At 41.3% G+C, this 16,709-nt stretch overlaps 1 protein-coding gene across 9 annotated transcripts in view; it reads right to left on the bottom strand.

The window, feature by feature from the left end:
* Nucleotides 1-11,048: 11,048 nt before the first annotated feature.
* SNX24 (sorting nexin 24) overlaps nucleotides 11,049-16,709 on the bottom strand; it is a 134,356-nt gene continuing 128,695 nt past the window's right edge. For 6 of the 9 annotated variants that reach the window (XR_006720669.2, XR_012505611.1, XR_006720667.2 and 3 more), the window contains exon 7: nucleotides 12,540-12,590. Coding sequence is in view for 3 of the 9 variants with exons in the window: in XM_010971539.3 (XP_010969841.2) it covers nucleotides 12,495-12,590 (96 nt within the window). In the remaining 6 variants the exon portion in view is untranslated. Of the gene's footprint in view, nucleotides 12,591-16,709 lie in introns of all 9 variants that reach the window. The other 3 variants (XM_074360558.1, XM_010971539.3, XM_010971540.3) reach the window with 1 other exon arrangement.

Raw genomic sequence — 16,709 nt, 5'->3', positions numbered from 1 at the left:
TTGTCCCTTACAAGGAGAATTTTTATAGGGGGCAGCAAAGAACATACCAGGAACCTCAAAACATTTGAATCCTTTGAAGTCCCACCCCTGGGAATTTGCTGTCAAAAGCAGTCTGAACTTGAAGGGGCATCACTGTTTTGGTCAGTCCAGCATCCAGTCCCGCTTGGTCTGGAGATGACCACCTGTTTTCTCTGAGGAATCCCACCATCCCCTCAGGCACTGCTTATCCTTAGGGTGGGCTGACCCAACAGATGGGTACACACCTGGCCTGGCAAACTCATTCACTGACTCGGTGAATACTGAATGCTGGTCAGAGCTGTGAACAGACAGTGCCAGCCCTCGTGGTTCCCATGCAAGGAGATGGTAATTCAGACACACCATGTGAACACAGAACATCAGGTAGTCATAAGTCTGTGAAGGGAGGCAGCAGAGAGAGGGGCTAGAAAGTGAAGAGGTGGTCAGGGAAACCCCTGAGTAGGGCCTGAAGAAAGCAAGGGGGCAGAAAGCTGTGGGGACATTGGGGGACAAGAGCAGTGGCCCTGGCTGAAGGGCAGACTGGTGGGTTCAAGAAACAGCAAAGGGTCCAGGTGTGCAGAGTGAGGGCAATGGAGGAGTCACATGGGAGAGGTGGGAGAGGGAATGGGGATGCTCTGTAGGCCAACCAGAATATTCCCGCACCCTGGCCCTGGTGATGGGCTCAGGGATACCCATGTATGACACCAGTCGAGTTAGTGAGCCTCAGCTGTGGGAGTTCTGCTGGAAGTAGTAGGAAAGAGTTGCTGTATCTTTTGGGAGAAGGTAAAGGAGCAGGCGTGAGAATGAAACTGGCACAAAGGGAAGCTGGTCCAGGAGATGGAAAGATGGATTCCGGAAGACACTGAGATGAGTCCAGCTATGCCTGAAGCCATCTCCATCCCTAGTTTTTAGTTACCCAAGCTAATATAGTCCTTTTGCTTAAGCCAGAGTGAACTGATTTCTTGTGACTTACAACCTAAAATCTTTGTCTAATACAGCAATATTGGAAAAGTTTTATGTATAATGTGGTGAACTGCAGAATTATTTATGTTAGCAAAATACTGGAAGCAACTTGAATGTCCCAAAATGGTTACAAAGCAATCTTATATAGTCATTAAGATTAATGCTACAGAACTCAGAGTAACATGTTTTAAAGAAAAAAGTAGAAATTCTGTATGCAACATGATCTCAATTATGTAAATACATTCTCATAAAGCAAAAATCAACAAAATGTAAATTGACATAAAACAAATGCAGATGGTGGGATTTTTAAAACTCTTTTATGTTTGTATTTTTTACTTTTTTGTCTTTTAATTTTCTTCTAGACTGTATTTCTTTTTAATAATTAGAAAAAAACTTATTAAAAAATTTAAAGGTAACACAGGAAGAAATTGGAAACAAATGTCCTCTTGTACATATAAAAGTGCCTTAAGTCTCAAGTGTCAGAAAGCACTAAGCCACTACCACTCCCTCGTGCAAAAGAACACGTCCTATTTACCATATTTGCCATCTAGTTTTTTTCATTAGTATGAGCATAATGAAATATCTCTCTAGAGACAAAGTAAGAAGTGGTTCATTTTGGAAGTGCTGAAATTCTGAGACCACTAGTGCCTGGTAGCAAACTGTAAGAGTAGCTATTATACCAGATTACCAATGAGCTAACGTCACCCCCCCGCTAAAAGCAGTTTATGCCGAGGGTCAGGATGTATACTGAAAATATCAGCAACATGATGACTACATATAAACTACTGCTTTATAAAAAGTCTACACCTTCTTGCAAAAGCTTCTGAAATAAGCAGCTCCCTGTTTTGCCAATCGTGCTGCTAAAAGGACACATATGTAGCCAAGGATGTCTGTGGAGTCAGAGGAAAATTACACCAGCCCTCACTACCACCATGCCCAAATTATTACAATTTAGTCCTGAATCACTTTAATAAACAATTTAAAACATTCTGGTATTCTTAGACATATGTTATTTTATTTGAAGTGCTATTTGGCAATTTTCTAGATCATCAAATAAGAATTTAGAAAAACTTATTCTTGGATCAGATTAATTAGAATGACACTTTCAAAATTACAAACTACGCCATTTCTGGTGAATTTTTAGAACTTCATTTTTTAGGTCAGCCGTTTTGAGTTACATAAAGACAAAAATATGGGAAGGATTTTATAGCAGGAAAAAGATTTGTTTTTGTTTTTCAACATTCCTATAATTCAGACAGCTGAAGAAATCTTTGATCTGGAAGGCTTAGAAATTCAAAGTCCCCTCAAGGCACTTTTTTTTTTTTTTAATTAAGAAAGAGTAAAAACAGGATTTGTAATGGAAAAATTTGGTACCGTTAAGTACATAACGGCTTTTACTTAAGTCTGCAAGTCTGCAATTCATCTTGTGGACTTAAAATTTTGGCCAAGTGTAAGTGTTAGGTGTGATATAACATCACCTACTTGGAGATTTGCTAGTGTTACTGATGTTCTAGAGGGCTGGAAAAACAACTGGCACTGATCCAGAATTAGAGACTAGTCACTAATCACAGGAGTCCTGCCTGGAGGGGAAATATTAAAAAAGTCTCTGACAAATACTAATAGCGAGAACAAAATGCACTACTAAATCCATAAATGGAATTTAAAGCCCACCACTAGTTCATCAGTACGATCGGGAGTCATAAATTTGGAGGATTTGGAGGGGACTCAACATGCCAATATCCTTTCTATTGCCTACTTCTGAAGTTTTATTAGGAGTCATGTAAGTTTCCACATCCATTAATTTTTCAGAGGGTATGAAGGACTTTCTTCCTGAAGCACACTGGGACTTTAAAGTGCTATTAAAACTTCGGTCACCATCTGTCCTAGGTGGTAAATTTTCTGTCCTGTCATTTGGATAGATATCTCAGTTTGAACACTCCAACCTTTTTCTTCCAACCTGGACACAAGATGGGTCTGCTTCCTCTGCCTCTCCTGGACACCAGGACCCTGGGACAGAACGTCGTAAGGGAAGGACTAAGAACTGGTCAGCCTGGAGCAGAGAAAGTCAAGACTTATCCCTGCTGTCCTGACCTCAGAACTTCTGAATCACCTCCAAGCCTTGTACAAGCTGCTCCCTCTACCTAGCCAGACTACCTGACCCCTTTGCTTCTCATCACTCTTCAGGACTCAGCATGTCCTGAAGGAGCCTTCACTGGAAACTTCCTCACACTGTGTTCTAACTGCTTACTTCCTGGGTGTCTCCTAGCTCCTCCATGGACTGGAAGTTCCTCTAGGGCAAGAATTAGATCACACTCCTCATCTAAACCCCAGACCCTGTTTCATGCATAACTGATGCTCAGTATGTTCAGAATTGGCAACCAAAAAGAATATGCCTACAGTTGTACTATGAGGTATTTAGCATCGCTTAGGACCAGAAAGGCTGTTCTGGCATTCGTCTTTTGACTTCTTCAAAGACTGCTACCTTTTTTTAAAAAAAAACTTTTCCTCTTTATTTTCTGAGCTAAGGTTTGAAAGGCACAACAGAAGTAGGCGGGCAAAAATGAGGTGTGTGTCCAGCAGTGAAAGGAAGATCCCAGGTGGTGGCGAGCCTTAAGTGGCAGTGTCCGTGGTGGGTGGGAGGGGGCTTCAGCGACACACCCTGGGCATGAGCCGCTGGCAGTGGCTGAGGCCCAGCCCTGAGCTGGGCGGTGTGGATTTACCTGAGAAGTGATGAGAAACCACTCTCTCTCTAGTTGTAGGTACTGCAGGAGACATGGTGTCCACTGTGGAAGACTTTGCATGTGAATCCTCTTTTGCTGGTCGATTCATGTGGGTCAGTGAGAAAACTGCAGTCACTCAGCTCACAACGGGTAAACCAGTGAGGCAGCAACTCGATGCCCTTTGTGGTCAAAGTCACAGATTTGATCTCCATGCTTTGCTTTGTTCCTGGCTACAGAGCATACCCCTGACCCTTGTGAACCAAGCACAAAGTTAACAGCATAAATCTATCACCACAACGAGAAAAATCCAGCTTAGTTTTCTTCTGCTGGTGGATCGTGTTGCATCTAGTTTTGTTTTCAAGCAGCTGCAGATACTAACCAGTGAACAAGGAGTCAGTGTCTCAACTGGAGGAGAGACCAACGCCTAGGAAAGGATGTATCCAGCAACCTGGAGCTCCCTGAGGATAGGGGTCCTGTCTTAGTTTAGACTGCTACAACAAAGCACCATAGACTGGGTGGCTTATTAACAACAGAAATCTATTTCTCATCATTTTGGAGTCTGGGATCCAAGATGTAGGCATCAGCAGATTTGGGGTCTGGCAAGAGCCTTCTTCCTGGTTCACAGAAGGACATCTTTTTGCTGTGTCCTCACATGGTGGAAGGAGCAAGCGAATTCTCCCCACCCTCGTGACCCAGTCACCTTTTAAAGACCCACCTCCAAATACCATCACATTGGGGATTAGGTTTCAACATATGAATTTGGGGGAGGGGACATAAATGTTCAGTCTACGGTAGGTCCCAACCTCCCATTCCCAGCTCCAGTCAATGAATGGCACCACCATCCAACCAATTATTCCAACCAAAAACCCCTCCTTGACTTCTTCCTCCCTTCCTTTTACCTCCCACATCCAAGTCCATCAGCAAGTTCATTGGTAGCTCCGCAGTACATCTTGATTATCCATGTCTCACCCTCTCCACTGCCACTCTGCTAACACAGATGGTCATCTCTCACCCAGGTTATTCAAGTGGTCTCTAACAGTCTCTCTGCTTCAGATCCTTCACCCATCAGTGCATTCTCCACAGGTAGCCAGAGTGAGCTTTTAAAAGTAAATCAGATCAAGTGTAATACACCAGATGTGTTATCCTAAATTGCATATTGTTTGCTGATTGCTTGTGAGCTGTTGGGAGGATGTCACATTTTAAAAAATTTCATACCTAAATAAAAATACATAGATATAAAAAACCAAACCATTATTTGTCAATTATAACTTGATAAAGCTGAAGAAAATAAAGTAAAACAGATCATCTCCCTCCTGTATAAAACCCATCGATGGTTTCCCATTGCACATGGGCTATAAGCCAAACTCTGGAACGCCGCCTCCCAAGGTGGGCCCTGTGGGATCCAGCCCCAGCCCTTAACTACCCTCTAAACTCACCAGCTTTCCCTTGGGACCCTGACTGAAGCTGTCCTTGTTTGAGGCTTTGGAACCTGGTGATATCTCTGCAGCACCTCCACCCTTTCCCCACTCTTGCCAGCTAATTCCTCAAACAACTTTTACATCTCTACTTCAATGTCACTACCTCGGAGAAGGCTCCTGACCCATCCAAATCTCAATTAGACATCTTCCCTGCATATAAGTAAACCTTCTTATTTTTCCTTTATAGCATGTAACATTTTATAAAGACACATTGTGGGGGGTATTTATCCATCTAATACCACATTATTCTACAAGTTCCATGAAGTCAAGGATTCTAGTTTACTCAGATTCACTTTTAAAGATATCAAGGATTTAGAAAGATACCATGATGCCTTCTGCAATTAAGAAAAATTACAATAACCAGATATAAAAGCTTATGTAAACAAAGATAATTTCTAAGTGTATGATCTCTCTTATTGTTAACTGCACTTAAAATACTTTATTGGTTTAATTGAGTTGCTCATGGGCTGGTGTCTTAAAGGTATCACCAGCCTTTTTAGTGCCGCCTGGCACTGTTTGATTTTGTGCCTGTTCACCCTAGAAGTACTGTGAGTTTTCTTTAAATAAAAAAAAAAGTTTGAACATCAAAAAATGTGCAACATGAAAATAATTTGAAAGGTTCCTAGAGTTGGGTTTCTCAAACTCTAGTGTGCATTAGAATCACCTGGAAGGCTTGTTAAGATTCCTGGGTTCCACTCTCCGAGCGTCTGAGTCTGTAAGTCTGGGGCAGGGCCTGGGAATGTGTACTTCCAACAAGTTCTTAGTGATGCTGATGCTGCTGATGCAAGGTCCAAAACTTCAAAAAACCACTGTCCTCAGATGTCACAGAACCATAGATTCTAACCACCGAATTAGCATTTGTAAAGGATGGACATTTAAGAAATCATTCAAGTACATGGTCACTCAAGCCATTACCATTCTGTGTATCGAACTGGTGAGCAAACTGTAGAAAATTAGTTTCAGAACAGTCAGGATAAATCATTACAGGAATCTGGGAAGATGTAGCAAATCTTGGTTTCAAGGTCATCTGCTCTGCACACATGTCTGAAGGCCCTGCTGTGAAGCATGGAGTCAGCTCCCAGCTGGGTGGTAGGAATACAGGCTACATCATCTCTCCTTCAGCAGTGGTTCTTGAGATCCACTCCAGCCCCCACACTGGATAAACAGCGCGAACAAGTCAGACGCTACCCTTGCCCACATGGAGGTCATGTTCTTTGGGTGGAGGGTGGGGCGAAGGGAGACATTAATCAAATAAACAGGGTATTACAGACAGTGATAACCACTGTGAAAGAAGTAACAGTGTGCTATGACAGAACAGTGGCGCTGAGTGAGAGTTGGGGTGCAGCATAAATTCGGGTGACAAGGAGGGGCTCTTTGGGGAAGTAGCATCTAAGTTGAGACCTAACAGATGAGAGTGAGCAGTCTTCTGAAGAGAGGCGGGAAGGGGGTTTCAGGCAGAGATCAGCAGCTCTAAAGGGCCCATGCGAGAACCAAGGTTGGCAAGTCCTGGGAAATCAAGGCTAGTGTTGCCAGGATGATAAGAACCAGGAAGAGGAGGGCAGAGGAACTTGGAGAGGGTAGCAGGAAGGAATGAAAACTACTGGAGAATTTTGAGCAAGTGACATGATTTGATGGATATGTTAAACAGATGACTCTGGCTCCTGAGTGGAGGAGGATGGACTATTGTAAAAGTGGAAGCAGAGAGACCTGGGAGGAGGCTGCAGCTGAAAGCACAGAGCATATGTGAATCCAGGGAGATGGGAAAGCACGCTAAGACAGTGTAGAAATGTGAGTGACTGTCACAATACTAGTTCTCTTTGACTTGAGTATTCATGTGTGGTTCTAAATGCACATAAATACAAACAGTTCTAATGGGAGGCTGATGGCGGAGTGGACTAGCCTGAATTTCATGTGTGAAAGGTTCAAATCCTGATCCCCTTTATCAACTAGTGGTCTTCATCAGGCTACCCTGCCTTGCTGAGCCTTCATTTTTCTGTCAAATGAGAACAATATGAACACATACCTCAGAAAGATGTTGTGAGGCTTTGATGGGATGATCTGTGGACAGAATTTCGCCAAATCAGTGCTCAGTCGTGTTAGTTATTTACCTTATCTTCAATTTCTTCTTCAGTGAAAGTTTGTACAAGCTTTGTAAAGTTATAATGGGATGAAGTATGAAGAGCCTTAGGGCACCCAGAGGAACTTGGTACATAAGATATCAAAGTGAAGAGAATATCAAAGCTGGAGACATCGTTGACAGCAAGACGCCTGATGTAAGAGCAATGAAGACAAAAAGTGTCTCACATTTTATAGGTCAGAATTACAATCATACTCCACAGATACAAAACAAAATACTTCTTTAGTCAATTACATGTACTTCAATGGCTTAATATTTCAATGCACCCCCTTCGGCCCTCTCACACACACACAATACCTCTTCACCCACGTCAGAATCCAGGCTGTCACTATGCTTCTGCATGGATGGAAAACATAAATGGGGCAGAATTTTCAGTGTTGAGTTAGTGTCTGCTACTTCCCTGGGTTTTTGTTGCTGAATTCAAAATTCGTAATTATCATCAAGGATGAAAACCAAAACAAAGCCAAGATGAAAATGACTGCTTTAAAGCTGAGCTTTAAAGAGAGACTGGAGAAGATAGCCTTCATCACCGAACTTCATATCCAATTCAGTTAAATGGAAAGATACTTCCCAGTAAATTGCCCTAAATTTCAGAAAACAAGGATTATATCTCTATTCTTTAGATAATGAACACTGTGCCTTCAACCAGTGAGAGAACTCAAGTGCATTTTATTGGATGATTGGGTAAAGAAATGTATAGCCATATAGGGTATCAATTGAGATCACTACTCAAACTTGTGTCATCTTGCTGCTGCTTCAAAGCATCCTGCTATCGGCTGAATGTTTGTGTCCGCCCCTTCCCCCAAAATTCATATATTGAAACTTAGTCCCCTGTGTGATGGTGTTTGGAGGTGGGGCCTTTGGAAGGTTAGCGATAGTGCCCTTATGAAAGAGGCCCCATAGAGATTCCCTGGCCCCTGTCCTGCCATATGAGGACACAGTGGAAAGAGAGCCCCTTCCCAGACACCAAATGTGCCAGTGCCCTGATCTAACACTTCCTAGACTCCAGAACAGGGAGAAATAACTGTTTGTTTTTCATAAGCTACTCGGTCTCTGGTATTTCTGTCACAGCAGCCAGAACACACTAAGTCCCTTCTCCTTGAGACCACATGCAGTACTCTGAGAGTTGAGTCGATGTTCTTCTCATAACAGATTCTGCAGGAGGCATGAAAGTCAATCATCATCAAAGAAGGGGGGGAGTTCATGAACCATCTCACATTTTCACCTCCCTCAAACAGTGGTTCCTAACAAGGGTGTAGGAAAATCAACTGGGCAGATTTTCTAAGTACCCAACCACAGGCCCCAGTCCAGATTTACTGATTCATAGTTTTAGGTGATTTCTGATGCACATCTCTGGTTTAGAACTATTGTTTCAGGATCTCAGAGGTTCCCAGGGATATGAGACCAGCACCTGGTGTGTGTGCAGAAACTCCTGCAGCCGTGACAAAGATCACTAATTGGTTACCACACCTTTACTCACTCAACCTCTACTCACTCAAAATACTTTAAAAAGTTTTTCAAAAATGGTGGTAAAATATATATGACATAAAATGTACTATTTTAACCATTTTAAAATATATTGTTCAGTGGCATTAAGTACATTTACATTGTTGTATAACCATTGCCACCATTCATCTTCAGAACTTTATCGTCCCCAACTGAAACTCAAACACTAATTAGTTTCCCCCCTCCCTCCAGACCCTGGCAACCACCACTCTATTTTCTGTTTCTATGAGTTGGACTATTCTAGGTACCTTATATAAGTGGAATCCTGCAGCAGCTGTCCTTTTGTGACTGGCTTATTTCACTGAGCATAATGTAGTCAAGGTTTATCCATGTTGTAGCAGGTGTCAAGATTTCCTCCTTTTTTAAGGCTGAATAATCCATTGTATGTACACACATTTTATCCATTCATCCATCAATGGACGCTTGAGTTGCTTCTACCTTTCAGTTACTGTGAATAGTGCTTTCAAGAACTTGGGGTATAGAAATCTCTGTTTGAGTCCCTGCATTCACTTCTTATGGGTATACATCTGGAAGTGGAGTTGCTAGATCATATGGTAATTTTGTTTACTTTTTTAAAGAAATGCCATGCCATTTTGAAGAAGTGGGACCATTCTGCATTCCTACCAGCAATGTATAAGGTGTTCAATGTCTTCTCATCCTTGCCAAAACTTGTTATTTTCTGTTTTTGGATCATATCCACTCTACCAGGTGTGTCAGAATCCTTACCAGAGCAATTATCAATTGATCAAAGCTGACAAATGAGAAGAAAGTCATTTGCTACTTCTAAACTGTGATCATGAGATTTCCACACTTTTCAAAGTGAAATGACTAAATGATTTACCAAGTAGCAATGGTCTAGTGTTTCTGGGGTTGCATACGTGGCCTGCTATTTGAAATGGGGTTGGGGGAGTAGTAGGAAGGACACTAGAGCTGCCATATGCAAAATGGCCAGGTGACTGAGGTGGGCCTGAGAACCGCTCTGCATAAAACAGCAATTGGGGGATACTCTGAGATCAGCCCCAGGCAAACCACCAAACCTGAGAAATGGGGGATGAAGCAGTGAGGGCTCTCCCATATCCTGGCTTAAGTGGTAATAGGATTTTTCCTTTATTCTGTTTTCTTCTCTCTACTCTTCACTTCTCTATTGCCTCTGAATCCATGCTTTGAAAAATGCATATTCTGTGAAAAAGGGGAAATGTACACAATATTTGCTTTCATGCAGATGAACTATTTCTGGATATATACATGTAAACCAAGTACAGTGGTGTCTCTGGGAGGGGAATTGGGAATACAGGAGACAGGATGGGGAAAGACTTTTCTCTTTACATATATTTGTATGTTTTTTACTAAATTTTTGACTATGGAAATATATTCCATCATCTTTCCAATGTGCACTTCTGAGCTGCTGAGACCAGGAAGTTTCAGCTCCTTCCAAGACTCCACTGAAGCTGTTCAACCAATTGCACGTACTTTCATGAGCTGTAGAGGATGGAAGTGGTTGAATGCATCTTCCTGCTGCTTTGGGTTGTGGTTGCTGACAAGAAAGGCATGGGTGTTGAGAAGCCACTGTGGTGTAGGTGGTGACAGCTGGACACTGTGTTCTAGCGCCCAGTCATCAGCTTCCTGGTTATGGTGGTAACTTCCTGATCCTACTTGCTGATCCCTGGGTTGCAGCTACAGTGGTGTTTCGACCTCAATACCTTCCATAGCAGCCACCTGGCTCCCTGAATTCCTACTTAAGGTAGAGGTTGTAGCTTCCCTGGAAACTGCTGGAGCATTCTGGATGTTGTGCCTGGAGACCCACCAGGAGTTCATTCCCCTCATCCTTCCAAAAGATCCTGTAAATACTGTTTCTCATTACTCCATTCTGCTTAAAATAGCTACTGCAGTTTCTATTTCCTGCATTGGAACTGAAATGGAATATGAAATGACATATTAAAAGTTTAAATTAAAAAATGAAATAAATTTAATTCTCAAGAAAGATTTCTTGAGTAGTGTGCCACCAATGATGCTTGGTCTTTATTTTTTAAAAATTCTTACTGTCTCAGTAAATCATGAACTACTTAATGAGTAGCTATTAGCTTAATAAATCAGGTAATTTAACACTTACCTTGTCAGATTAGAAATAAATCTCTATGTGAATAAGTGAGAATTTTTACATGTGTGTGCGTTTGTGTAAAGAGACAAGACGCAATTTGTGTTTCCAATAAGATCCTAGGAGAAGACATATTCAAATAATTCTTGTTCTTTGTTTTTATTGAACTCAAAATAGTTAATAACAAAAACATCTAAAAATATCTCCAAAACTTGACTATTCAGTCATTTTTGGTTGATGACACTTGATTATTAGTTTTTGCTTGTTTCCAGCATAGAGTAACACATCTATTATAAATATATCTCTAAGAGTTTTCAGCAAGCTTTAAACTTCTATATTTAGATCTTAATCAAAAACCATGATTTAGTTGTTTTAAATCTAAATTTCTTCTCCCACACAGAAGCTTCTTAAACTAATAATCATAAATAAGCTAGCTATTAATTGGTTTTCAAGAAAATGCCCAAATACAGCACACACATACAGGTTGCATATATGCTTTCAACTTTTACTACTCATAATATGAATGTAAGATGTATAGTGGAGTTACATCACAAACACATTTAATCTACATTAATTCAGTATATGAGGTCAGTGAAAAGGAAATGATGAGGAGTAAGGAAAATAACAATAAATCCCATGGTAGTACCACCTCGTCAATGAATGGATGTCCTCAAGTAAACCAAGATGAGTGTTGTCAATCTGATGTTCCCTTAGTCACTGAGTTCTCATCTGTCTCTTAGAGGACAAGCATCTTGCAAGGCTAAATGTAATTCTAGTGTTTAAAGGTATGTGTTTTTTATACAAAATAGTCCCTAAACACATCAACAACTTCCATTGGTCTTCAACTGAAGAAACAGTCATCTCTTCGAACACTAGAGGAAAAACTGGTTGTAGTGGATACAGATTTTCAAAATGGCGTCAGTCTAAAGGACTTTCAAGGACAATCCTGACACAGTACCATTTTATCTTAAGTGCTGAAATTAGAAGCTAACCCCTGGATATGATGCAACTCCACTATAACATAAATAAAAATGCCATAATTTTAAAAAATGCCCTAATATTGCAAGTAAAATTTAATTTCCAGTTTAGTTCCTTCCTGATGTTTAGCACAGTGTGTTTCTGTGATACTATCCTGGTGCCAGCACTTCAGAATGTATCCATTACTGGCTGAGAAAAAGCTCATGACGAAAAGATTAGTGTATCATAAAATCTAAACCAAAAAGCTACCAAAGTTGATCAGTCTCATTGTGATTCAGGATAAGATTTTCAATCAGCAAATGGTGCGACTGCAGTAGGGAGGAACTGATCTGTTACCCCTATATCCCTCAGGATCCTCTCCAGCCTCCTTCTCCTGGGTTTCTAAATTGGCAGCTACATTCTACTTCTTAAAACACTTGGCCTTAACCTTCAGCACCGTCCAGGTTCAGTTTCTATTTTTAAAGCACCATTCTAATGGAAATGTCCCTGCCTTGAATTAAGCTGGGGCTGTGAATTTCACCACTAGCGAGAGCAGTTATGTCAGAGAGTTTGGGTTAATTTGGTAGGTATCGATTTCCTTCACTGCGCCTTCGAAACTTGCCTCAGCTTCTTCTAGCCATGGAAGGGTTTCTACCTGGGCTGTAGATGAGGGTAAAATATCCCATGGAGAACTCCTTCAATAACCACATTGGGAAAATCTGGAAAACAAAAGGAAAACTGCGTTTCTTATGCACATCAATAAAACACAACTGTGTTCTGAAGGATGTAACGAGGTGAGGCCCAGGCATAACTTAGTCTGCATCACTGTACAGTTGGCCCTCGTTTCGGATGTGCCATCAGTCACACTGCTTCAGCCTCAAGCCACGTTTGTGTAGCACCAGGTGCTGCAGGAAAGCATGGCCAGATTTGTAGCTTATTGATTTAAGGGATGTTCTAATGGTTAATGCTGCTCAGCCCCAGCTCTTTATCTGAATGTTTTCTCACAAGGAAGATGGATTACACTGGCAATTCAATTTCTAACAAAATCTCAATATACTTGAAGGAATTTCAAGATTTCTACTGGGAATACTTGGCTGCAGTTTTTCCATTGTGGTTTACAGCAGTGCTGAGGCTGAGCAGACTTGCGGATGCTTGTTCTGTTACACTAGCTTCGAGAGAGCAGTGAGATGGGGGCCTGTCTTCCTAATGAAAAAGGGCACATTTGTGACAAAAGCTATCCTGTCAAACTTGAAAAATCGGCTACACTTTTATAGGAGATACAAAGGAAATTCAGAGGTGTATTTATGTTGTACCACATTTTAGTTATCAGAGTAGGTAAAATATGAACGGATAACTTGAACAGGGGAATCAATCTATCACAGAAACCAGAAGTTTCATTTCTCAGTTTCAATCTGCACACAGTTATATCCAGGATTTAAATACATATATTTATTAAGGGACTTAAGCAGTCTGATACGTTAAGACAAAAAACAGTATGTTCACTTATTAATCCAATCTCTATACTACCTACTAGGTAAAACCACATACAAGGGGAATGGACCTCATCAGGGAGGAGAGGACTTGGAAAGTCTGTGGCAAGCAGGTGCCTGCAGGATTCAACGACCTGAATGGAGGCGAGTGTAGCAAGAGGAGTGGCTGTGAGGGCAGGGGGAGAATTCAAGCCTGGTAAGAATGGACAGGAAGTCTGACTTTATCTGAAAAGCAGTGAGAAGCTACTGAAGGATTTTAAGCAGAGTAAGACAGAAATGAAACGTTTGGAAGAGATGACTCCGACTGCCATTCAGGGAGTGGACTGGAGCAAGTTCAAAGTGGTGATGGATTCAACAAGACTGGTGAGGTATTTCTTCAGAGTACCCATCTAAAGAGCATTGTAAAAATTGATGAATGAAACAAAGTGCTTGGGCCTGAATTTGGCACACGGTAAGTACCAGCTATTATTACGTACCAAGCACTGTCTAATTACTGGGAACATACGTAACAGTGCCTGCCCACACCGTGGAACTTACACATCAGTCAGGAAGACAAGTGAATAAACAAGCAAAATACGTTTTTAAAATATCTCCAGTACACAAGTACTCAGTTACTTTTGGTTGATGACACTTGATTTTTTTAATGGTTGCTTTTACCTAACATGAAGTAACATGATTTTTTGAAAAAGGTATCCTTAAAAGTTTGTCATCAGACTTTCACCTACATATTTAGATCCCATCCAAAATCAATGATTTAGCTAAGTCAATTTTAATTCTAAATGTATTTCTTCCACACAAATATGAATTGAAACCAATAGCCATAAATGAAGTTGTTAATTTTCAATAACCTAAATTTAGACATATTGCATGCATTAGCATATATGCATTTATCCTTTGCCACCCAAAATATAAAAAGTCTATTTGAAGCATATTTAGCTTAAAACATTTTGATTCAAATAAATAAGATCAGCAAAAAAGGACAAAAAGAAGGTAACATTAAACACTCCGGGTAATTAGAGCACTCTAATAGGTCAAGCAGTGGTTTAAAGGCAAGGAGAAAAAATAAAGCAGGGCATGAGGACAGAGAGTGACAGGGGATGGGAAGGTGAGGAAGGACCTTTGCGTGAAGGTGCCATTTGAGGGATGTGATGCAGCAGCTGTGAGGGTGTCTGGAGGAAGGGCATTCCCGGCAGAGGGAACAGCACATGCCTAGGCCCTGTATTCACTGTCCAGCAAATGCTGAGCATATGCCAGATGCTGGAGATTTAGAGGGTGAATATAAGAGAGAGAAAGAGAGAGAGGAAAGGAAACACAATCCGTGATCATTGTTATAAAGGAAGTCAATAGGGTGCTCAGATAAAAGTGAATGGAACAGAGATATTTTATAACAAGGTCCACCAACTAGTAACCAATGATGAGATAATCCGAGGTCTTTTTTTTCCCCCTGTTCCACTCCACTCTAACCAGATTTTGGCTTTATTATATGCATCATTTAATATAATGTCCATTACTGCTTGAATTACTCAGAAAACTGCACTTGCCTTTGTTTCTCACTGAGAGTTGATGAAGAGGAAAGAGATTTAGGATAGGATTTGTTGTTATTTTTGTTGGTTTTCATTTATTTTTAGAAACATTTATTGTTAAGCTTAAAGAAAAAGTGGATGTGGTGGAGGTGCTCTTGGAGGCTACTTGAAAGGAGAGTCAGCAAAGGCTCTCTGAAGTTGCACCTGAAAGACGAAAGGCCAACGATGTGTGAGGACAAGGAGAGGGTTTGAGAAGGAAGCAGCAGCAGGGGCCCTGAGGTGACTGGGCTCAACACAGCTCAGGCCCAGAGAAAACTGCAATGAGGATGGACCAGAGTGTGCAAGGGGGTCCCGGCAGAAACGTGAGCCAGGGCCCCACCCACAGGGGACCTTGGCAACCACGGTGACAGCCTGGAGCTCGCAGAGAGGGTCGGGATGGAAGAACAATCTTGTGACTCAGCTGTATACGCAAGGTAATCCCAGCCACAGTCATTTCTCAAGTAAAATGAGAAGAGCAGAGGGTCTAGGACAGCCTTTGGTTGAACTGCCAGAGCCTGGAAGAAAAGCAGAAAAGTGGGAAAGCCAAAGGGAGATGGTGTTTGATGGAGGAGAAAGTGGCCAACAGCGGCTAAAGACGATGAGAAGTCAAGTCAGAGGAGGACAGAAAAACGTCGCAGAGGTTAGCCACATTGCAGTCTCTGGGGACCTGGGTGAGAGCTGCTACGAATTTCCCAGAAAAATCAAAACAAAGGCCAATAAGCATATACTAAGACAATAATGTTTTAGTTTTAGCATTTTTATAAGAGGATAGTGCTTAACTGTCAGAATTTTAAAGACAGACACTCCTCTAATTTTGTGGGTGTCACTGTACCTGTAAAGGTACATCCATATTCAGACTCCTCTGGAATAGGAACCTCAACATTTTGTTAAGAGGCCTTATAACACAAACATATGAGGCCAGTAAAATTTATCTTTAAATTAAATGCTAAAGATTTGCAAGAATATGTCGCTACTATAATGCTTCTAAGACGACAAGAATCTGATTAATGATATTGGGTGGGTCGAAGTTTCTCGAAAGTAGATCTAGTATCTGGCCCTTCCATACCTGGTTGCATCCTGTCCATCAATCCCATGACTTTCATTTACTCTCAAACAGGAATCCCCTCTCTGTGCAAGTCATTCAGCTGCATCAACATTCTACCAATGACCCATACTTCTTCCTCTTTCCAACTCCAGACATTTGCCCTGATGCGCCTTCTCAGAAAGTTCCTCCTGTCCTTCACCATCAAGCCAGGTACACAGCACATGCTCCTTAATAAGCTGGATGCATCAGATTTAAGGATCGTAAAATATATTCCCTCTTCCATAAAGCATCCTGGCCATTCCAGTCCACAATGATCATTCCACTCTACACTTTTACAGGAATTTCAGTCAAATGCATGAACTATCAGAGCAAAAACAGTACCTGGAAAAAGTACTTGTGGAACCATTTTTAAAACCTAGTACAAATACTTTATAAAACACTGCCAATTTAATCTAGACTAGGTAAAATGATATTTGTTACATGTAACATCTTGTTAACATAGTATCAACTAATACACCATCCCTATTTGTTAGATGGGAAGCAAATGCTAAAGATAGATAATTACTCCTCACTGAAAGGATTCTATAGGGAAAATACTATGAGACCTTATTTGTGTACAGCAAAGGCAGCTTTCTCTGCTAGAACAGTCCCTCAACAGAGCAGGGCTGTGCCCTAGCCAGCGTCCTTTAAACTGACAGCTAAGCAGGTGACATGAGTACCAGCATCCCTGCCACAGAGAAC

The sequence above is a fragment of the Camelus bactrianus genome, chromosome 3 (genome assembly GCF_048773025.1).
Source record: "Camelus bactrianus isolate YW-2024 breed Bactrian camel chromosome 3, ASM4877302v1, whole genome shotgun sequence".
NCBI classification, from domain to species: Eukaryota; Metazoa; Chordata; class Mammalia; order Artiodactyla; family Camelidae; genus Camelus; species Camelus bactrianus.
This window is presented reverse-complemented; position numbering and strand designations above follow the sequence as displayed.